At 44.9% G+C, this 23,997-nt stretch overlaps 1 protein-coding gene and 1 non-coding gene across 3 annotated transcripts in view; both read left to right on the plus strand.

Moving 5' to 3' along the window:
* CFAP221 (cilia and flagella associated protein 221) overlaps nt 1-23,997 on the plus strand; it is a 90,715-nt gene that overhangs the window by 61,022 nt on the left and 5,696 nt on the right. Inside the window, exons 14-22 of one of the 2 annotated variants that reach the window (XM_088021763.1) lie at nt 1,130-1,235; nt 3,673-3,806; nt 6,209-6,306; nt 6,406-6,439; nt 6,867-6,974; nt 7,064-7,195; nt 16,216-16,374; nt 17,682-17,773; nt 23,264-23,356. In XM_088021763.1, coding sequence (XP_087877889.1) covers nt 1,130-1,235; nt 3,673-3,806; nt 6,209-6,306; nt 6,406-6,439; nt 6,867-6,974; nt 7,064-7,195; nt 16,216-16,374; nt 17,682-17,773; nt 23,264-23,356 — 956 coding nt within the window. The remainder of the gene's footprint in view (nt 1-1,129; nt 1,236-3,672; nt 3,807-6,208; nt 6,307-6,405; nt 6,440-6,866; nt 6,975-7,063; nt 7,196-16,215; nt 16,375-17,681; nt 17,774-23,263; nt 23,357-23,997) is intronic. The other variant, XM_028101377.2, reaches the window with a different exon arrangement.
* On the plus strand, nt 11,115-11,218 carry LOC114207375 (U6 spliceosomal RNA). Its single transcript, XR_003608849.1, has one exon. It is a non-coding gene; the product is annotated as a U6 spliceosomal RNA (small nuclear RNA).

Below are 23,997 nucleotides of genomic sequence, written 5' to 3' on the forward strand. Positions count from 1 at the left end.
GACCAGTGCAACTCCCCCTGCCCTCCCTGCTTCCAGGCCCCCCATGGCAGCCAGAGTAGTATTCCCAAAGCTGGAAGGTGATGATACCCCTCCCCTGGTAAGCCCCTCCAAAGGCTTCCCATTGCAATTGGAATGAAGTGCACAACTTTTTTCATTCTGGACTTCTCTCTGTCCCTTAAACATGTCTCATCTCTTCCTGAAGCGAGATCTTCATCCCTGCTGGTTCCTCTACTCTGAATTCCCCGGATCATTCTCTCCTCATCATTCCAGTTTTAGATCAAACCTCACCTCCCCAGTGAGGTCTTCCATCATTACCCTTGCAACAGTGGCCAGATCACCCCCTTTCCCAGCTTCCCCGCCCCTGTCATGCCCTCATGCATTTACTCTCTTTTATTTTCTTCATGATATTTATCTTGTTGATTCATTTAAATGTTTATTGTAACCAGCCCCCAAACACACACGCGCGCACACCCTCACACACACACACGCACACACTTAGAACGTCAGTTCGGTGCCAGCAGGAACAACTCTGTTATGCCTTGAACAGAACAGGCCACAGCATTGGCACTTCATACTATTTATTTGTTAAATGAGAGTCCCTTACGGGATGGAAAGGGGTATTCATCGTGGACAAAATGGTCCTTCGGCCACAGCTTTGAGCACCGGTACCAGGCCCTTCCAGTAGCACGCACTCTGAACACAAAGCACAGTGGCATACAGTTAACATTGCTCATAATCCACAGCTCGATTCCTATAGAACCATCCGTTTATTTGGTCCCTGCACTCTGAAAATAACACGGCGGGAGCATTACTACTCAGATACACTGAAAAGAAGCAATGTGAAACTATTCATTTTTTCCACTCTGGAAATAGAAAAACAGGGCTCATAAATTGGGCGGGACAAGGCCAGATGACAACTTGGTCTTTTTTTGTATTCAGGCAAGTCAACATGGCCGAGACCTTGAAGTCCCCATGGCCTCCATCTAGGGCAGCTGGCCATGGTCCCTGTGCGTTCTGACTTAGAGCGGGGGCCTTAGCCCTTAGCCGTGGTTGGGGAAAGGGAATCAAGTTGAATGCCAAAATGAGCGTGTACCAATGAATACTTGGAAATCATCCCTTCTAATTCCAGGTCATGGTTCATCGAAGGTTAATCAGTATGCTGACTGCTATTCATAACATGGACAAGGAGACCATAAGCAGGAAGCTGAGCCGAGGAAGACAGTCAGTAATAACAGGTAGAGCACATCTGCCAAGTGCAGCAAAGTTTCGACCCTAAGTCCTCTGAGCATGACTTTCCTGTATAAGGAGGTTAGCTGTGTAGAGGTAAAATATTTTCATAAATCACATCCATTAGGTTTTTTGTTTGTTTGTTTGTTGTTATGGCTACTGTAACGAATCACCACAAACTTAATGGCTTTAAACAACACAAATGTGTTATCTCACATTGCTGGAGGTCAGAAGTCTAAAAACAAAGGTGTCAACAGGGCTGGCTTCTTCTGGAGGTTCCAGCGGAGAAGTCTGTTCCGGGCCTTTTCAGCTTCTAGAGGTCCCTTCCTCACATCACTCTGACCCCTGCTTGAGTTGTCACATTGCTGCCTCTGACTTTGGCCCCCCTGCCTCCTCCTCACATGGATCCTGTGAAAACATTGAGCCCACCTGGACTACCCAGAACACTCTCCCCATCTCCAGATCCTTAACTTAATCATACTGGCAAAGTCCCTTTCTTTGATCATGGAAGGTGACAGAGTCACAGCTATCAGGGACAGAACGTGGGCATCTTTGGGGGGGCCACCATCAGGAGGCCTACCCGGAACATAAATCAGACCTCCAGGCCAGGTTTGGCTGAAATGCCTGCCCAACTGATAGTTAGCCAGCCCGGCTGACCCAGCCAAGTTGTGACAGCTGTGGAGTTTGGCCGTGGTTTGACCCCTTGTTTTGTGCCCTCGGTTCTCTCTGGTCACCAGAGAGACTAGGATGGTCAACATTCATATTTGTTGACTCACCGGCTACATCTTGTGTTGTCACAATCTAGCATTTTCACATAAAGCTTTTTTTTTTTTTTTGAGTAGACTCCATGCCCAGCATGGAGCCCAACACAGGGCTTGAACTCACGACCCTGAGATCAAGAGTTGGCCACTCAATGGACTGAGCCACCCAGGTGCCCTGCAAATAAAGCTTTTTATCTCATATGATCTTTGCTACTTAAAGGAATTCCAGTCCTCGGATGCCTGGGTTGACTGGGCTGTTGATGGCACACTCTCAGTGGCTTTTGGGCTCCCATCACCCATCTTCTCTGCCCCACGTAGACCCATGGGCAGGTCCCCATCCTTCCAAACCCTGCCTGCCCCTCCCTAGCCTGAGCCCCAAGCCTGCCTCTTCATTCTTCCTCTCCTTCAAGATCTAGATGGGTGGTTTGGTTTGGTTTGGTTTTTTAAAACATTTTATTGCATTTTAATCTTTTTTTCCCCTCTTTTTGGCCTGATCCAGTGCTGTTTATTGAGTCCATCATCAGAGGCAAGAAAAGACTTGCCATTCATCACAAAAAGGGGTGGGCTGAGCTTCCCCTTTGGTACACCCTCTGAGGAGGGTGTACCAAAGAGGTGGGCTGGGGGACAGCAGGTGCAGGGTGTGGAGTCCTGCAGAGGACAAGCAGCCTGTGCAGCCCTTCCCTGTGGACATACCCGACATCCAGCAGGACCCTGTCCCTCCTCACAGATAGCACCCCCAAACTACGGCTGGGGCACAAGACCCACAAGGCCCCAAGGGAAGAAGGAGCTCTGGTGTCCCAGGCTCAGGCCCTGAGTACCTGTTCCTCGTCTTCCTCCCCTTCAAGATCCAGATGGGTATTTTGTTTTTCATAACCTTTTTTTTGCTCTTTAATTATGCTTTTTAAAAAATCCCTCCTATGTTATTCTTACGTCCAGTATTGATGTTCCTAATGAAGAAACGCTTGTTTAAAATATTGTAAAATTTATCTGTGAATTATGTATGGACCCCTGTAAAATGTCTTCATGCGCTTTTTTTTCTTTAAATTTTTTTGTTGTTACGTTAATCACCATACATTACATCATTAGTTTTTGATGTAGTGTTCCATGATTCATTGTTTGTGCATAACACCCAGTGCTCCACACAGAACGTGCCCTCCTTAATACCCATTACCAGGCTAACCCATCCCCCCACCCCCTCCCCTCTAGAACCCTCAGTTTGTTTCTCAGAGTCCATCGTCTCTCATGGTTCGTCCCCCCTCCGATTTCCCCCCCTCATTCTTCCCCTCCTGCTATCTTCTTCTTCTTCTTTTTTCCTTAACATATCTTGCATTATTTGTGTGAGAGGTACAGATCTGTGATTCAACAGTCTTCATGTGCTTTTTTTTTAATGTAATCTTTTTCTTTACTGACAAGGACAAAGAATATTCATTAGAGATCCTTTCATCTAATGAATTGTAGATTTTTTGGAAGTAAAAAATAAATCTTTAAAAACTGGAGAATGGGTGGGATAAAGAACAAAAGAAAGCTAGGAACGGGACCGGCTGCGCGCACACACGTATATTCCTTCCAAGACGGCATGTGGCAAGTGCCCACTGACTGGTGTATGGAAATATGAAACGAAAGATGGTGGTTTCACATAAAAATACTCCAAGAACTCCCCAGAAGTGCTCTTTTGTTCCCACAGACAAGAATGCCTCCAGATTCGTCCTGGCTCAGATCAGTCAAGATGATTATTCCAGCCGGTTCTCTGTATCACCCAAGGAAGTGCTGCCCTTCGCCTTCCCGTCCTACAGTCCTCCTCAGAGCTCCAACGAGTTGGTGGGTGATGTCAGGCTCTGGGGTGGGGACTGGGCACAATCAGATGGCTGTTAGGTGGAATCCCTAGCAAGACCTACCTCAGTCTCTGTGCTTTTGCTTCCTCCTGAGAGGCTCCCTGGACACCTGTGCCCAGGGACTTGTGATCAATGGGAAACCAGAAATCATCTACTGCCACCTGCCTGGCACCTGATTCACCTGTGCCGAGCTCCCTGGTAACCTGGGCAGGGTGCTTTCCAGCCTGGAACCCAGCAAGAGCCCCTCCTGACAGCCCAGGAACAGGACCTGAGAGCAAAGGGGCAGATGGAGAATCCGAGAGGTCCTGGACTAGGGAGGCGGGCTCTGCTCAGCTGGGCCCTTCTGCTTTATGGGCAAACGGAGAGGCCAGAGAAGGGTGGCCCCAGGATCTAATACTCTAACCCATGAGACTCACAGTTCTCTCTCTCTGGCAAGAGGTATGACAGTTCATTCTCTTGCCTTCTGGGCACAATGATGTGTTAAAATAAAAATAAGGGGCACCTGGGTGGCTCAGTTGGTTAAGCGTCTGACTCTTGATTTTGGTTTGGGTTGTGATCTCAGGGTTGTGAGATCAAGCTCCATGTTGGGCTACACGCTGGGTGTGGAGCCTGCTTAGTATTCTTCTCTCCCTCTCCCTCTGCCCTTACCCCCTCCCCCCAGCTCACACTCACACTCTCTCTCTTTCTCTATAAAAATAATAGCTAACTCTTACCATGAGTCAGGCAGTGCCTGAAGTGTTTCACTTGTATGAGTGCATTTACTCTTCGACAAATCTATGTGATAGGTTTATCATCTTATAGATGAGGAAGGAACTGAGACACAAGGTCACATGGCTGGTAATAAAAGGTTGCCTAAGCTCATGTAGTTAGCAATAAAAAGCGTGTTTAAATTGATTTTGAAAGCGCACATGCAAATTAATTTTTTAGTTTCAAAGAATAAACTTGCTGTGCACATCCTACATTATATATTACACATTGCAAGTTAATCTACTCAAGAATTGCAGGACCAACTTTAGATATTCCATGTGTTTTCTGCATTAGATCAAATGACTTAAGAGATCAGACTATGTTGTTCCTAGGGAATAATAAATCTGTGATTTTCAAGCATTGATAAACACAATTAACGGGGTGGAGGGGCACCTGGGTGGCTCAGTCGGTTAAGCGTCCTGACTCTTGGTTTCGGCTCAGGTCATGATTTCAGGGTCATGAGATTGAGCACCGCGTGGGGCTTTGTGCTTATCAGGGAGTCTGCTGCTTTCCCTCTCCCTCTCCCTCTGCCACTCCGCCTCTCCCTCGCCCAGCCACCCCTTACATGCACTCTCTAAAATAAATAAATCTTTAAAAAACAGATTCTCTCCCTCGGCCCCTCCCCTCCCCCACTCACAAGCGCACTCTCTCCCCTCTCTAAATAATAATAATAATAATAATAGTAACTACTAATGGGTCAAAAAGGATGATAGTGATGAATAGATCACTGTGCTGTGCAGCCCATCTCATTATTTTTAAGTAGTTCCCATCTTACACATTCATTTGGTGCCTTACTTAGTTCTACAAAGACTTCTCTGCTGTTCAGGACTGATGAAAGACAGAATGCCCAGCATTCCTGTCTATAAAGAATTTTGTAACCCATTCCATAGGTAGTTTATTTCATCAATTCTTTTTGTATTTAGCAGCTTCAAAATCGGTATGTGTCATATAAGAAATGGTATATTAGTAAGGCAGCATATTGATTTAATGAGGGTGTCTTAGATTAGGCAAAATACAGTATTTATTGAGGGTCCGTAGTATGTCAGGCGCTGTTCCAGGTTCTCTGGGTGACTGAGGCAGATGGCATGTAGGAAAGTAGTGCTTTGGGGATGAGCCCCTGTGGAAGGGAAGCAGCGGGAGCTGGGGTGGACAGGGAGAAGGAGAACGGCCATCCTGGACAAAGGCCTCAGCTGGACTCCTAAGGAGCCCCGAAGCTGGGATAGGGTGAGAGGACCCGGCATTTCTACCTTTGTTTCAACTGTGGGTGGAGGCAGGCTGCCCTAGGAGGGGCACATGACCTGGAGTGAGGCAGCTCCCTTCAGCCAAGGCAGCTCCTGAAGAGGGCTGACCCCTGAGAGTTGTTTCTGTCAACAGGACTCCTCGAGCGAGGTAAGGAGACTGAATCCTTTCAGCCCACAGGGGATTCTGGGTGGCACATGGCAGCACCCACAACTGTAGAAAATAAAAAAGGATCCCATACACTACGAGACAAGGAGGAGAGGTTGGCCAGTGGCCTCCATGCCCCACACGTCGGGTAGAACTGAAGTCACAGGAAGGTTACGGAATGTGTGACAGCAGAAGCACAGCGACTTTTGCTCAGCATTGATCATGTGTCTCTGTTTTTGAATTTCCACACTTTAGGCTCCTGATGGCCTTGGACTGGTTCCAATTAAACCTTCAGAAACTCAAATCAAGCAGAGTTTTTCCTTCCTCAGTCTGCAGGTCAGACCCGTCATACGGTATTCATTAATGGGTTTCTCATGAAGTGAACGAAATATTCTGGGACTTGAATTGTACCATTTTATTAATTTTGTTCTGTTGAACATTAGACACCATAGCATACTGTGTATATTTTTCTGCTGTTATTTTATGGTACGTGCGGGGTATAACATCTGTAGTTTCTGGAGACCAGGATCTTTACTCTGTGGATATATGATATATTATGCTTACACAAAGCTACCTGAGCTACATAGATTAGAAGCTTTAAGAAAAAACACAAGATGAAGTAAGCCAAAGTTAGTTGGCCTTCCTGGACGTATATAGCCACTCCTGGTTTTGAAAATATAAATATTTCAAATCCACAAACCAGTGTTCAGTGTATTTCTACAGGTAGGCCCTGTGGTAGAGGACAGTAATTGCAAATGCCCAACATGTGTACAGGGACCCAGAGCAGGGACCCGGAGCAGGGCTGGGACTTTTACCATCAAGCAACTCAAAAGTACGGTTTTTGAGAATTAGATCCCATTAATTGGTGACGGCTGTTTAAGAACATTCAATCGGTTGTCTTCTTTGACCTCAGGTTCCTCAACTGTACAGAATTAAAGGGTATCAGCCATTCTGTGTCCAGAAGTCGTCAACAAGCTACAAACCTCAAAAGCTTGCTCGAGCTCTGAAGCAAGGGGCTGAGGTAGCACATCCCCACCTTTAAGAATTGCTGTCGCGTTTCCCCTCTTTTTCCTGGCATCAAGGCCAACGCACCTCTTGGTCCCTTCATAGGATGAAGCCACCGTCATAACTCTGCCCAAGCAGGACGCCACACCTCAGCTCCCTGGCAAGACCTCAGTCTTGGGCATGAAACCACCTGAGGCCTTAGCTGTTTCTCCAAATTATGACCCGCTTTATATTTTTGTAAGTGACAACTGGCAGAAGTCTCATGTTCTATGTGCCTCTATTTCAAGCCTTATTTCATGAAAAAACAGAAGCATTAGTTAGGAATATTTTTCCGTCTTTGGAGTTACAAGCGTTAAATGGTATCTCACCTCCGAAGTTGCTTACCAGCATTTATCATTTGAAGAATATCAGTGCTTCTGTCTTTTTGACAATTCCGGCATTTATTTATGTTTATGACAATAGCTTTATGGTCCTTTCTAATTTCATATAATTATATATATGATATATATGTGTGTGTCTGTGTATATATACATACATATATATGTGTGTGTATATATATCTGAAGCTATCTGAACTACAGATATTCAAAACTTTAATGTATATTAATTTAATTATAGTTTAATATATAATATTTTATATTCATGTTTATATAATATATAATAATTACATTAATTTTTATTTGTGTGGAGAGAGAGAGAATGTGTTAAAAAAAAGAAGAAAAAAAAGCAAAAAGAAAATACAACAGAGAGAGAAAGTAAAGCAGCCCAAACCTCATCAGTCAGAGCTTTATTGATTCCTTATTCCATCCTTGGGCAGCGCATCCCTTCCATACTTATACCTCTGCCTCCCAGATTTCTCTGTTCCACTTTGTTCCTGTAGCCACATTTAATTAACTTCCCTGAAGCACATCCTAACCATGCCACTGTCCAGCTCCACATTCTTCACTGACTCCCCATTTTCTTCCAAATTAAGTCCAAGCGTATGTGAGGCCAACAACATAACCGCCGCCCTTCTCTGCACCCCTGCATAAGTCTCTGCCAAACTTTGTGCACTTTCCTCCTTCCCCAGGCCTTCACTTATGCCAATCTGCCCTCGTGGGGTCCCCACTCCTACCCTTATATTTCCTGCTACCCAAGTCCTAGATGAATGAAACCCAGACAGGACATCTGATGAGCTTCTATGTAACAGTGGGATCGTCCGTGAAATGCCACAGTAGTTGCCCAAGTTATGGTTGACGTTTTTAAAGACGGACACACACATACACACAAGAAGAACCTTAGATACTAGTTGAGAAAGGCTCCTTTTGAGAATCTCTGAATGAGAATCGGTATCTCTAACATGAGCAGAGATGCTGTTAGTCTCCCTCAAGGTCTCTCGGCCAGTCAGTGGGAGAGCTACGAGCTAGAGCCATGACAGAGAGCTGCCTGTTGCCTGGTTGTGTGCCTCAGGGACTCTTCATCTGAATTGTGCTGCTTTCCTACTGAGATCTTTGATGTTTGCTTTTGCCGTTATGGGGCGTTTTCTCAGAATTCTCCTTGGTTGAGAGGAGTGGTCCTTGGAGAGACTCAGAATCTTGGAGCTGGGATAACCTCACAGGATGTTTAATTCAGTGCTCTTCAAACTTCATTTAGTGCCAGAGCCCTCGAATCAGCTGAAACTTGACATAAAAAGTCAATATGTAAAATACCTAGAGTCTTACTTACTTGCTGGGATGGCAGTGGGTAGGGAGCTCTCCTGAGGAGGGTGTCCCTGCAAAACTGTGGGGTCCCCCACAGCAAGGTTTGAAAAACACTCTTCAATCTCTTAACCCCCCAGATTCACCATTACCATCCCCTCCCCATTCTAAAAGTGAAGAAACTGGTCTAGAGGAATTATAGGAATTTTCCAGAGTCACACTCATACTTCCTTGGAAAATATCAGTAGTTACTTATTAATTCATTAATTCCACAAACACTTAGAGCATGCCTTAGGTTAGGAACCTAAGGTTGGGGGCAGTTCATCAAGGGACACAACAATTCCAAATATTTATCCACCTAATAGTTTCAAAATACATGAAACAAAAACTAATTGAACTGCAAAGGAAAAAAAAATAGGCAAATCCACAATAATGGTGATTTCAACACCTCCCTCTCAATAATTGATAGAACAAATAAATAGAAAATCAGTAAGGATATAAAAGATTTAAATACCATTATCAATCAACTTGACCTAATTGTCATTGCTAGAACACTCTATCAGAAACAACAGAATGAAGATTCTCTTTAAGTATATACAGGTTTGTCAAGATAGGTCATATTTGGGGCCATAAAACAAGGCTCAATAAAATTGAAAATATTCAGATCATACGAAGTATTTTTTCTGACTTTGAAGAAGTTTAATCAGAAATGAATAGCATAAAGATATCTAGAAAATCCCCCCCCAAAAAATTGGAAGCTGAATTAAATACTTTAAAACAGCCTATAGTCCAAGGAAGAAATCAAAAGAGAAATTGGAAAGTATTTTTAACTTAATGAAAATGAAAGCACAAAAAATTTTGTGGGAAATTTATAATGCTATACACCTACAGTAGAAAGTAAGGGTGGGACTTAATGTCCTCAGCTACCCCTTTGAACTCAAAAAAGAAGAGCAGATAAATCCAAACTAAGCAGAGAAGAGAAATAATAAAGATTAGATTGAAAACCAATAAAATAAAAAAAAGATGGGGCGCCTGGGTGGCTCAGTCATTAAGCGTCTGCCTTCGGCTCAGGTCATGATCCCAGGGTCCTGGGATCGAGCCCCACATCGGGCTCCCTGCTCTGCGGGGAAGCCTGCTTCTCCTTCTCCCACTCCCCCTGCTTGTGTTCCCTCCCTCGCTGTGTCTCTCTCTGTTAAATAAATAAATAAAGTCTTTAAAAAAATAAATTAATTAAATAAAATAAAGAAAAACAATAGAGAAAAACTGGTTTTTTGAGAAACAACAATAAAATGGATAAACCTGCTCTAACTGATTGGGGGGGAAGGTAAAAGACATGAATTACCAATATCAGTATTGAGAGAGGTACCATTACTACAGATTCTACAAATATCAAAAAGATAATAAGTGGGCGCCTGGGTGGCTCAGTCAGTTAAGCGTCTGCCTTCAGCTCAGGTCATGAGCCCATAGTCGTGGGATTGAGCTCCCCGTCAGGCTCCCTGCTCAGCAGGGAGTCTGCTTCTCCCTCTCCCTCTGCTGCTTCCCCTGGCTCATGCTCTCTCTCTCTCTCTCTCTCCCTTAAATAAATAAATGAATTTTTTAAAAAAAGATAATAAGTTAATATTATGAAAAACTTTATGCCAGTAAGTTCAACAAGTTAAATGGACAAATTCCTTAACAGGCACAAACTTTTAAATCTTATTCAAGAAGAGATAGATAACTCCACTAGCTCCATATCTATTTAAAAAATTGAATTTGTGGTTAAAAAACTTCCCACAAAGAAAACTCCAGCTGCAGATGCCTTCACTGTGGAATTCTGTAATTCCTCTAAGGAAGAAATAATACCAAACCCACAAAAACTCTTCCAGAAGATGGAAGAGATTACTTCCCAACTCATTCTAGAAGTCAATGTTACTCTGATGCCAAAGCCAGACAGAGACATTACAGGAAAAGAAAAGGATAGACCAGTATCCTTCATGATTTATGAACATAGAGATAGTAGATAGATAGATAGATGGATGGATAGATATTAACTAACTTTATTCATCATACAAAAATAATGTATCATGAGCAAATAGGAACTTATGCCAGGAATTAGTTTAACATTCAAAATTCAGTGTACTTTACCACATTAACAGACTTAAAAGAAAAACCATATAATCATCTCAATAGGTGCAGAGAAGTAATCTGTCATTCCTGATAAATGCTCTCAGCAATTGAGATACAGAAGGGAAATTTCTCGACCTGATAAAAAGCATCTGTTAAAAACCTGGAGGACGCCTGGGTGGCTCAGTTGGTTAAGCGACTGCCTTCGGCTCAGGTCATGATCCTGGAGTCCCGGGATCAAGTCCCACATCGGGCTCCCTGCTCAGCAGGGAGTCTGCTTCTCCCTCTGACCCTCTTCCCTCTTGTGCTCTCTATCTCTCATTCTCGCTCTCTCAAATAAATAAATAAAATCTTAAAAAAAAAAACAAACCTGGAGCTGTGCTCACTTCAGCAGCACATATACTAAAAGTGGAATGATACGGAGATGATTGCGTGGTTCCTGCACAAGGATGACACAAATTTGTGAACCATTCCATATTTCATTTTTTTAAAAGATTTTATTTATTTATTTGCCAGACAGATAGAAAAAAGAGAGAGGGAGAGGGTATGTGCGTGCACAAGCAGGGGGAGGGGCAAAGGGAGAAGCAGGCTCCCTGCTGAGCAGGGAACCTGATGCAGGACTCAATCATGACCTGAGCCGAAGGCAGCTGTTTAACTGACTGAGGCACCCAGGCATCCCGCATTCCATATTTTTAGTTCACAATAAATGTGTTTAACACCAAACAAGCAAAGAAACCTGGAGCTAACATCATACTGAATGGTAATCGACTGAATGCTTTCCCCCTAAAATCAGTAATAAAGCAAGGATGTCTGCCCTTACTAATTCTTTTAAGATTGTAATTATAGACAGTGTAACAAGGCAAAAAAAAAAGAAAGAAAGAAAGAAAGAAAGAAATAAAAGGCATCCAGATTTGAAAGGAAGAAACAAAACTATCTTCACAAAATTATTGTCTATATAGAAAAGGAGGAATTTGGAAACCCTAAGAAAAGAAAAGAACAAGAAAAAAGGAAAGAAATACATGTCACGACTGGTAAAGCATTATAGCGAAGTCTTGGAATGATATTCGTGCATTCAGCCTGGAGGAGGAAAGGAAAAGTGCTCTGGGAGAGAAATATAGAGGGAGGGGTAGACTCCACACACTAACAGTGCAGTTGAGAGGATGGAAATATTCAAGGATTTTTTTTTTTAACATTGTGAAATATAACTTATTGAAGACAATATAAATCCTTGACACATTCAAGGATTTTATAAATGTCCATCATCCAAACAAAAAAAGAAAGGCCATTATAAACTCTTGGGGAAGGGGAATCAACTAAATCAACTAAAAATTGATACTAACTACACCAAACTAAAATTTGATGTGATTTTTAAGAGTTAATCGCAGGGGGGCCTGGGTGGCTCCGTTGGTCAAGTGTCCAACTCTTGATTTTGGCTTAGGTCATGATCTCAGGGTTATGAGATCGAGCCCCACACTGAGCTCCATGCTGGGCATGGAGCCTGCCTAAGATACTCTCTCTCCCTCTCCCTCTGCCCCACTGCCCCTCTAAACAAACAAACAAACAAACAAAAAAGAGTTAATGGCAAATAAAAGAAAAAATAGAATCCATTTAGCCTTACTACCACAACTCTTCTCTATCAGTGACCCGATATTGAACCTTTACAAAAAACTAATCTGAGCCTCTACTTGGCCTGACAAAGACATATATTTACACAGTTAAGACAAAATAAAAGCTCTTTACTAGTTTCCAACTTTCAAAGACAACTTATGAACAAAGCATGAGGTCTTGGTTGTGGTTCCAGAATGCAAATGTTAACAATCTCCATAACATAAAAGCAAAACTGTGGAAGAGAAGAGGAAAGGTACAAGAAAGCCTAGGAATGGTCATGTTTTCATTTCACAGGAGTGGGGAGTTGAAATACACACCTAAAGATGGTGAAATAAGAAATAGGGGTAGTAGTGCATCATTTCAAGTCACAAAGATAACTCACAGCAGAACTAAAAATAACAATGTGATTTTCAAAATTGGAAGGAGGAAGTTTGGAAGGAGCATTTGTGTACATGAGCAAAATCCTTATCTTGCATAGGAATGAGTCAATGGATACTGTCTGTCTGAGGTTGGTAATAGAGAAATGGAAGAATAAGCATAATGTTTAGAGTAGTGACCATCAGAGACACAAAACTCAGAAATAATGGAAAGAAACAGCCTCTGGGATATGGGCCTGGGGATAGGAAGTGTCCTCAGGAGCCCCATTGCTTTTCATCACATCCTTCCAGCCTGAGTGAGTCGCTACCACATGCATGCATTAGTTTGAGGAAAATGAAAATCATTATGGAATGACCACTCAGACCACGTACTCTGGTAGCCATGGCCTCCCAGGGGAATCTGAAGTATGGCGACTACTAACGACAGTGACATTGACATTTCCAAAAATAGTTCATTCAGCACACTTGACCCAAGGCAGATCGAGAGAGTTGGCCACACAGCAACTTCACACACCCTCAGTATAGGGGATACTCCTGAAGGCCACACAGCTAACTTCCCCTCCCCGGTGTTGTGCATCTTGTCCCCATCACCACCAGCCTAGGGTGCAGCCAGCCCCTCCCCCATCACACCGTCTCCTAGTCTCAGGGAGACTCAGCCCAGCTGGAGTCTAGGTCACTCCTCCCCCATTCCGTCCGTCCGGAGTCCCTTCCCAGGCGCATTCCTGATTGGCCTTTCATCACTTGGCGGGCTGGGGGACTCCTGGTAGTGGGAGTCAACAGTTATCAGATTGTTGCACTCCAGTCACTCCCCTTACCCAGGAAGTGGAGTTGTGTTCCTTTTTCCCTTCTTCAGTCCTGCGGGTCTCCCCCACTTCCTGGCTGGGCGTGGCCAAAATTCTCCTTGCTCTCCTGCTAGGCATCTCTGTGGTGTAATTATGCAGAGGACCTGGTCCCCCCAGGGAGGATGGGAGTGCTCACTCTGTCTTCTGTCCTTGGGTTCTCCTTCCATAATACACCGGAAAGGGAAATGTCCTCTACGTCCCCCGCCACCTCTTTCCTTGCCCTCCTTCCTCCTCACCCACCTTCCTGTATATTCTCAGACCTCCCTTGCTTTGTCCCCCTAGGGCCCCCACCTTTCACCTGGTTCCCTTCCCCCACTCCAGCCCCCATCTGGGCAAGGGGTCTTCCCTTGAGCTCCAGGGGGTAGAATGCAATGTTTACATTCTCTTCTGTCTCTGTCCCCACCCCCACGCAGTGCTTTGAGGAACCCGAAAAGAATCTGCTGCTGTCAAACATACATATGTGGATGTGTACCCTAACTCTTCCTCCAACTGCAAGTGCTCCCTGAGGGCTTTGCTTGTTTCTCCATTGCTGTGGGTGATGCAAACTCGGTCAGTGGGCATCCTCCTCTCCCTGCCCCCTGCCTTCCTTTGTATCCTCAAGTCCAGGCAAGGGCCCCCTCCCCATCTTCCTCCCTGGCTCTAGCCACAGGTCAGCCTCTGCACCAACAGCGGACACTCTCGCAGTGTTCTTGACGGGACCACACTTGATTCGAGGCTCTCCCACCCCCAGCATCTGGGTGCTGCAGTGCTCCTCCCCGCCCCCCCAGTCGAGCTGCATTTTCTTCGTTGTGGGAGACATTTGTTTCTTGGCAGGGAGATGGGGTTTCTATAAGCCATGTGGAGTTTTGTTGTTTTGTAAAAAAAAAAAAAAAGCCTTTAAAAATCATACGAATGAACAAAAAGAACAAAATGCCAACTTAGTGCTTCTTAAACATCTGATATGAAACAGCGGTGAGGGGCAGAAGCTCCGTTGTTGTGTGGGACAAGAGGGGGGTTTGCTGGACTAACCCCAGAAGGGACATTAAAAGGCTCTCTATTTTTGTGTTTTGATGTAATCGCTCTGGGCCTCTATCAGTTCTGTTGGAAAGTTAGGAAAAAACAGTCTCCCTTCAAACCAGATACTGCATCCAAATGGAGCCTTCCTGAATCAAAAACATGACCAAAACAATATTAAATGTTGGCATTTCCTGATCTATCAAATGTCACCCTCTTTGTCTTGTCGGTAAAGTAGTTTTTAAGAAGCTTTTTTTGTTTTCAAAACCAGGAGCTTATTTGCTTTTTATTTTTATTTTTTATTTTTTTATCTTTAAATTGTTTTATTGTTATGTTAATCAACATACATTCCATCATTAGTTTTTGATGTAGTGTTCCATGATTCATTGTTTGCGTATAACACCCAGTGCTCCACGCAGAACATGCCCTCTTTAATACCCATCACCAGGCTAACCCATCCCCCCACCCCCTCCCGTCTAGAACCCTCAGTTTGTTTTCAGGGTCCATTGTCTCTCATGGTTCGTCTCCCCCTCCGATTTACCCCCCTTCATTCTTCCCTTCCTATCTTCTTCTTCTTTTTTTTTTCTTAACATATATTGCATTATTTGTTTCAGAGGTACAGATCTGTGATTCAACAGTATTGCACAATTCACAGCGCTCACCATAGCACATACCCTCCCCAATGTCTATCACCCCGCCACCCCATCCCTCCCACCCCCCACCACTCCAGCAATCCTCAATTTGTTTCCTGAGATTAACAATTCCTCATATCAGTGAGGTCATATGATACATGTCTTTCTCTGATTGACTTATTTCGCTCAGCATAACACCATCCAGTTCTATCCACGTCATTGCAAATGGCAAGATTTCATTCCTTTTGATGGCTGCATAATATTCCATTGTGTGTGTGTGTGTGTGTGTGTGTGTGTGTGTGTGTGTGTGTGTGTATATATATATATATATATATATATATACACACCACATCACCACATCTTCTTTATCCATTCATCTGTCGATGGACATCTTGGCTCTTTCCATAGTTTGGCTCTTGTGGACATTGCTGCTATAAACATCGGGGTGCACATACCCCTTTGGATCCCTACATTTGTATCTTTGGGGTAAATACCCAGTATGCAATTGCTGGGTCATAGGGTAGCTCTATTTTCAACTGTTTGAGGAACCTCCATACTGTTTTCCAGAGTGGTTGCACCAGCTTGCATTCCCACCAACAGTGTAGGAGGGTTCCCCTTTCTCCACATCCCCGCCAACGTCTGTCGTTAGCTTATTTGCTTTTTAAAACTAGTTTGCTTATTTAATAAATTCCCCTAATCCATCAAATGTAAACATAAATACAGAACTTGAAGAGGTTTTAAGCCCTGCTTTCAGTGGTACTTGTATCCACAAGAACTTAGTAAATCCACATGGCATGTACTGAAACTCTTAAACCAGAAGAGTGAACTTTATGAATGACTGTGACTGCCAGTTTGAAGAACACTCTCTTCAGTGGCTTCTCTTTCCCGGACGAGCTGACAGGGACCCAGAGTGTTAGTGCTAGCGGGAGCCATGGGCGACAGTGGCTGTCGCCCACCTGGCCTGACTTACAAACCGGTAAACAAAAGGGGATTTTTTTTTTCTTCTCTCTCTCTCTCTCTCCTGCAGAATCCCAACCCAGGACTATTTGCTGTGAAGCACCCTCTGACCTACGCAGAAACCCTGATAGATTACCATCTGTGCCCTCACCCCAAGTACAAGTTCATCAGGGAGCCCCACAGGGGGTCCAGCATTCCTCTCACCCAAAAGCAATTTCTCCATCACACGGTAATGGCAGCGGCGGGCTCACCGGTGGAGCTGGCCCTGGGGCCACGGGGAAGGGCAGGGGGACAAGGGTGGAGGGGCTGGGATTGAGGGAATGGTACCTTCTCATACCGCCGGACTCGGCTCTGCCCTTGTCTTGCCCGGACCCCACCACGCAGGCTGCATGCGGCCCTTCCTCCAACCTTCTTACTCTCTTTTGCACTCGAAAGCTGTGCCTAATACTCATTTTAGTCCCATTTCCACCATGTAAAAAAATGATCACACGCCAGGCGAAACCCCATGATCTCACCTCCTCTTTCTTCGACTCCAAGTGTAACATCAGAATGGACGAGGTGCACAGTACGGGAGAGGTTCCAGAGAATTCCTTCTGCCCTGAGATGACCGACCTGACCTGAATGGCCAGAGTCATTTCTTGGAGGTAGCCCTCAGGCCCTGAAAACTCACTAAGTCCCTAACGGATCATTATCTCTGCCCTGCTTCTGCCGACCACACCTCATACCACCTGCTCTTCCTGGGCTACCCGCTCGCCTTTGTGATCTACATGTTCTTGTGCAGGGACCCACGTTCCTGGGATCCCTCCCTCTCCTTCTGTCCCCATTTCTACCCATCACCGGATCCCCCAGTCTGCCCCACACAGCAGCCGAATCTCCTACTTCACCCCATGGGCCACCACTGTGCAGTGGGCCCTCCCTGGAAGCCTGCCTTCCCTCGGCACAAATCGGGTCTCGTTTTCCAGTTTAAAAACCCCCAGTGGTTCCCGCGGCTCATGGGAGAGGCTCCAAGCTCATCGGCTTGGCCCACAGGAACTTTGTGCCCTGCCTGCCCGTGCAAACTCACTTCCCACCAGTCCCTGTCTGGCCCCGCACTCAGCCCAGCTGGTGGTCCCCTGACAGCGCCCTCCCTCGCATGTCTGTGCATTTGCAGGCACTTGGCCGTGCCAGGAATGCCATCTGATGTGCGAACGCCGCTTTGAATATCGCTTTAGCGTCACATTCACAAAACAGATTGTAAGGCCCGATCTGTCCTCCATCACCAGGCCCAGTTTCTTGTGTGCCTGATGAGTCAGGGGGAAGAAAATCTCTCCTTCGTCCCTGCTTTAGTTCCCTGTGGAATTGTTTGATGTCTTCTGCTAGAGAAGTTGTCTTTTAGCCTTAGAAAAATTCAGTCAAACTTAATGGAATTAGACACTTTGGAGCTAAACTTTGAAGACTGCCAAAAAGCCAGTTGAATGAAATGGAAGTCCTTCCTAGACTTGACCTCACCAAACAGTTCCCTTACATGTGGGACCCCATGCCTGGCTTTCACTGCAGGACATTATTCCTGGGATAATGCACTGGAAGAAGTTCCAGCCCCTGACTCTCTCATCCCTGCCCGAAACCTCGAAGACAGAGACAACACAGAGGTAAGCCATAGCTCATCTATTCGTCTTTCAGAGGTATGTTTGCCCCACAGATTACAGAGACTGTGACCCTCAAAGTTAACCACCAATATTGTGTCAAATCCTACTTTTGGGATTTTAGGGAAGTTTGCTAGTTAGAGAAGTATGATGATGTATCACTGATTCACATATTTTGAATTGTCCTTTTTTTAAATTTTTATTTATTTGAGAGAGAGAGAGAGCTTGTGCAAGAGAGTGCATGAGTGGGGGGGAGGGGTAGCGGGAGAGGGAGAAGCAGACTCCCCGCCGAGCAGGGAGCCCGACGTGGGGCTCGATCCCAGGACCCTGGGATCAGGACCTGAGCCGAAGGCAGACGCTTAACCGACGGAGCCAGGTGCCCCATATTTTGAATTCGCTTGAGATATACTTCTTAAAAAAATTAGTATCACAAGTGGCCGATCGTCCACATTTCAATAAACGTGGACAACCAATCCATATAATTCAGCTGAAATATTCATGGTCAATTTTTAACATTCTTGAATTGCCAAAATTAGCCTTCTGCGCCCTTCATATACAACTGCAGTGGAGCTGCTTCTCTCTCTGCTGCAGCCTAGCATTGTCTGCGAGGCCCCAAAGCTACCATCCTACACAGACGGAGCTCAGCTGCAGAAACGGAACAGGCAGATGAGCATATTGTTGGACCGAAGAAAGAAGACATCTAGAGTAAACACATTTTTGCTAGTTTGCTCATTTAGCACCTCTTCAAAGCCCTAAGATCTCAAACAAGGAGTCTGATGCCTTTTCTTTAGGACTCTGGCTGGTCAGAAATCCATTCCTGAGCCTCTGAATTTGCTTCTTTAGTCGGTTGTCCTTACAAACATTGTTAAATAGGTTATTGGCGAGTGGATGTGACTCGTATCTAGAACAATGGCCATCAGCAGTCACCTTTCTTTCAAGTCCTTTAATCCAAAATGAGGCCCACCCCCAAGGAAACCTGAGCTCCGCCCACTATGTGGGATCAGTAGGTGAGCTCTGTACCATCCCCCCTCTTTTCCTGGATCCTCTGAGGCAGGAACTCAAGCCCCTACCTCCCCAGAGTGCCCTCCCTGGCCTGCGGGAGCTGCGTGACATCAGCCACACCCCTCCGCCTCTTCTCCCAGTCTTCTTGTCCATTAAAACAAGGGGATGGACATGTTTATTTTAGTAGGAGTAAGAAAGCTCACTGGGTGTGCTGTGACCCTGTGTACACTAACTAACTACCCACCCTCCCCAGACATTTGAGGGGGTCGCTGAAAGCCAGTTTGTGACTCTAGAACACTGAATTTTACTTCTTCCTTCGTTGCCAGAGGAAAAGCTCCTCCTGAATTAAGCAACATTCAGCCTCCCTTCCCTAGGCGTTGCCACAGGCCCTCCCTTTCGGGCTATTTCCTTAGCCCTCCCAACTGCTGCCCTCTGCCTGGACATTTAACAGGAGACAAGCAAAAAGCACCCCAGGCTGGGGTTTGCGACCTGGTAGGAGCTCCAAAAAAATACGAGTTCCTTTTCTGTGGGTTCATCCATCCTTCATCCCTCCTGGAGCCATCTAGAAGCAGCTCAGTCTCTTTGTTCTTCACTTGAGCGCATTTCCAAAATCTGAAAGCTCCAGAATCAGGGAAGACAGTGGAACTGTAGAGACAATGAACACCTTGGGGGGCCTTGGAGACCTCCCCTGTTCCTCATGAGCTGAATCACCGGCTCTGGGTCCTTGGGAGAGTTACTTATTACTGAAGCCTGTTGAACAATACCTTTCTGGTCTGCAAAGCAGGGACAACGATGGCGTCCCCTCCGGGCTGTTGTGAGGATCAGAGGGACATGATGATGTGAGGCGTCTCACACCATCCTTAGTAACTACCTGCCCTCCTACCCTCCAACCCCCAGCCACTAAACCTTGCGGTGGTTCTGCTGCCACCAGATGGCGATAGTCTGCCACCCGCCTGCCTTCGCTGTGGGGGTGAGGACGCTTCAGCCCCCCAACCCCCAGCCCATCCCCCCACCCCCGTACTTGGTAAACCAGGCGTAGCTGGCTGTGGGGTACAGTCAGGAGACTGAATAAACAAAATGACAAATGGATAAATGGCGAAAAGTGGCCACCAGCTGTCGGCACGCAACATGCACAGGTCTCAAGAATTAAGGGGGGACAAATCCTATTATTTTTTTTTCCAAAGCAATGTCCTTAGAAAAATCTCCCGAGGCTGTTCTTTCAAAAAGCAGGCAGCATGCAGTTACCTTGGGCTTGAATTAACCATGAATTAAACATGAATTCTACATGAATTAAAGAAAACTCTCCAACTATGAGTTGTTACTTTCCACTTCTGTGCCTGAGTGCTCTGTTGGGCCAATTCGTTTCAAAATAAACCATAATTGCATAACAGATGATAAAATCAAGAGAGGATTCTACATTTCCTTATCATAGATTTCCAGGATGTAAGATTCTAGACCCTGTTTTTATTTTTTAAAGTAGTTACAAAATAATAATGGTATTCTTTCTTAAGTTCCTACAAATCCATTAATGATACTTCATCCTTGCGGTCATCTTGTTTGAATAAATTACCTATTACTTATGAGGCATTGCCTTTGCCCCTGAGAATTATGTGTTTGTTGTCAAACCATGCGATATAGTTATTTAGTATTTATTTATTCCAAGTCATTTTTGTATTCATAATAATCGAAACAGCTCACTTGGCTTCTTTGCTCTTTAATAAATTCAATGAGAACTTGAGTCTCTCTAGGACTTCCATAAAAATCTTGCAAATCAGCAGCGACAGAAGAAATTATCTAATCCAGTAGCACCCCGACTTTCAGATTTTATAGACGAGCAAAATGTCCAGAAGAATTTATTTTATTTTATGTAAAATCAGTTAATTAACATATAGTGTTATCCAGAAGAATTTTGAGGACCGTTTTAGGACCTTCAGCGTTTTGCTTTGCCAAGAAAAGCATTAAAACAAAGGAAAGCAAAACAAAGCTCCCAACAACCATCTACAGTCTCCGTGATTTCGATTTCAGAAGAACAAATTAACACACACATGCAAAAGTGAGAGGAACATGGTCTCAGAATTTACAACTTGGATAAGTTTAGTCTCAGGAAGAACGCTTGGTTGCTGCCTGGCTGTCTTCCCAGACCAGCCCGCTCTCTGGGGAGTGGTACGGCCTCTCCACTTCTCAGTACCTCTGCTTGGCAGGAATCCCCCCTGACCACCGCGCTCTAAAGTGGCAGTGGGCTTGTCAGGTAGGACCTGCACGCTTTGTCAGGACGTCAGTAAATAGGACTAATCGCAGAGTGGTGGCGCCCACTAAAGGTGGTTCCCTTTAGTGAGGAATGGTATTAAAACCAACACCTGGATCCTAGGAGGACACATTGCTACTCGGTGCATTATTTCTTGGCCTCCTCAGCAGACAAGCCAGACACACACACACACACACACACACACACACACACACACACGCGGGTGCATCCGCGTGCACACATAAGCACATATACACACACACATTTCAGAAATGATGAATTCACACCAATGCTTATAATTCCAGCCCACATCCATAAAGCTATCGCCTACTTTCCCCCATTCCGTATTTGTATGTTCCTTCTGCCACTGAGTTCCCTGGCTCCTAACACATTTACTCATTACTCAGTTTCATAGAATGTCCAAAGTAGTTTCACAATTGCTTCACCTATAACCATGTTAATAAACAAGCATGATAAATAGAGTTCAGCCTTATTTGCAGTTCCCCCCATACCCACATCCCACCCAAACTATGACTAGATAGTCAAATACTATATTTATAAGTTTCTTGGATTAGTGCTTTCTTTTCCTTTTTCTTTCTTTCCTTCCCTCCCTTCCTTTCCTTCTTTCTTTTTCCTTCTATGACTATGGAATCCATGTGAAATATTATTTGCTTCAGTTTGGGGTTTTTCCCTCTCCTCTGTTATTGATTTAATCTTTTTTTTTTGAATAGGTAGAACAATAACATGCTTTCTTTTTTTAAAGAATTTATTTATTTTTTTTGAGAGAGAGCAATCGAGAGAGAGCCCGAGCTGGGGGGAGGGGCAGAGGGAAAAGGGACAAGCAGACTCACCACTGAGCAGGGAGCCAGACGTGGGACTCGGTCCCAGGACCCTGGGATCATGACCTGAGCCGAAGGCCAGTGCTTAACCAACTCAGCCACCCAGGCGCCCCATCAAAGACATATGTGCACATGCCAAGGAGGCTTCAATTAATCCCCCTGTTTTTCCACATCTGCCTCCTGACTTACCCTCAGCTCACAATCTTTCTAGGATCTGGGGGGAGGTCGGTTTCTTTCCCGTGTGTTCTACCTCTGTCACTGTGTACTCTTCTTCATGAGACAACACTCTTCCCAGCTTCCAAAATTTATTCCGGAAAACTGTTGGAAACTTTTATCCATGTAAGTTTTTTCTCCTCTTCTTCCTTGTTCTGTGTTCAATTTTTATTCCTTTAAAAGGTTTGTAAGTAGGGGCGCCTGGGTGGCTCAATGGGTTGCAGTGTCCGACTCTTGATTTTGGCTCAAGTCATGATCTCAGGGTCATGAGATGGAGCTCTGTGCTGAGCATGGGGCCTGCTTAAGATTCTCTCTCTTGCTTTCCCTCTGCCCCTCCCGGCTCATGCTCTCCCTCTCTCTAAAAAAATTAAAAATAAATAAAAATTTTTAAAAAATAAAAGTTTTTAAGTGGTTGAGACAAAAAAAAAGCAAATCCTTGTTCTACCATCTTTTTTAAATTTAATTTTATTGTTATGTTAATCACCATACATTATATCATTAGTTTTTGATGTAGTGTTCCATGATTCATTGTTTGCGTATAAGACCCAGAGTGGTCCATGCAGTACATGGCCTCTTTAATACCCATCACCAGGCTAACCCCTCCCCCCACCCCCTCCCCTCTAGAACCCTCAGTTTGTTTCTCAGAGTCCATAGTCTCTCATGGTTCGTCTTTGTTCTACCATCTTGAAACAGAAGTCTGCTGCCAATTTCTAAACTAATAATATTTTTTCTCCCTATTTTAATTCTTTTAATGTGCTCGATTCCCAGGAATTTTTATATGAAGCTCTAAATATATAATACCAAATAATATACCAGGGGGTGGGGAGGAAGGTTTGAAATTGAATAGAACAACTAAGAAAGACTGTAAAGATGGGGGGGAAATATTAAGAAAAGTGAACTATCCAAATACCACATTGTGCCCCCCAAGAAATAATATTAGACACTACCATCTTGAAAATTCTGTTTCTAAACTCCAGAAAATGGCTTATTTGGCCACATCCTCTAGGATTTGACTGGTACCTATCATACCCCCTGCCTTTGTCCATAGGGAAACAGGAGTGGGTGTTCGGGAGTGAGGGACAGGAGAGTAACGGCCTCCCCAGTGGGGAAGTATGAGCACTTTAGCAAATTGGGCAAAGATCCCAAGACTGCGAATGTGAGCATTTATCCTCGGCTGCCTGTGTGATTCTTCCACAGCTGTGATTCCTTCAACTTAGTCATGCTTCCTAAAAATGTCCCTGCCCTTCTCGACGCCCTGCCAGAAGAAGACAGATTGGAAACAGCTGAACGGTACTTTCTCACCTTTGGTTTCTAATGTGGTCTGTTCTACAAAAACATGCTAGGCGCTGCAAGAGATTTCAGAAGAGCACATAGTGCCCGGGTCTGCAACCCAAATGAGTTAAGGCTAACACCCAACCAGAGCCCTAACTAGGGGATAACAGGCCAAATTCGTGGTGGGGAGTAGATGGTCTCTGCGACCTCGCATTCGCTGATGGGTAGGTGCTCCAGGAGCTCGAGGGAGGGGAGGGCAGAGGTGGTGCTCAGGGGGCTTGGGTTAGTACTTGAAAGAGGGTGGGATTTGGAGAGGCATAAAAACCCTAGGCCTCAAACCAAGGTGCTTACGTTTCATTTTACTGGTGAGCATCCAACAGCCTTGAGTCTCCTGTCACTATGCGCATTTCAACATTTTTCCATGTAAATAATCAATTAGTGAAATCCTAAATATCTGAGCTGTCTATCCAGTTCTAAGACTTTGCCCGCACGCAGTGACACTTGGCAATACCGCCCCCCTCCCCCCCACCGAGGAAGGTCCTACTGCCTGAGGACACCAGGGAGGAATGGTACCCAGCTGTGTGAGGTTCGGAGGAACAGGTCCTGTCTGGCAGGGCCATGCGGAGATGCCCAGCAGCCCAAGGCCTAGCTGACCCCTC

The sequence above is a fragment of the Eumetopias jubatus genome, unplaced genomic scaffold (genome assembly GCF_037043125.1).
Source record: "Eumetopias jubatus isolate StellerSeaLion01/CBP00866 unplaced genomic scaffold, mEumJub1_p1.0 scaffold_3, whole genome shotgun sequence".
Lineage (NCBI taxonomy): Eukaryota > Metazoa > Chordata > Mammalia > Carnivora > Otariidae > Eumetopias > Eumetopias jubatus.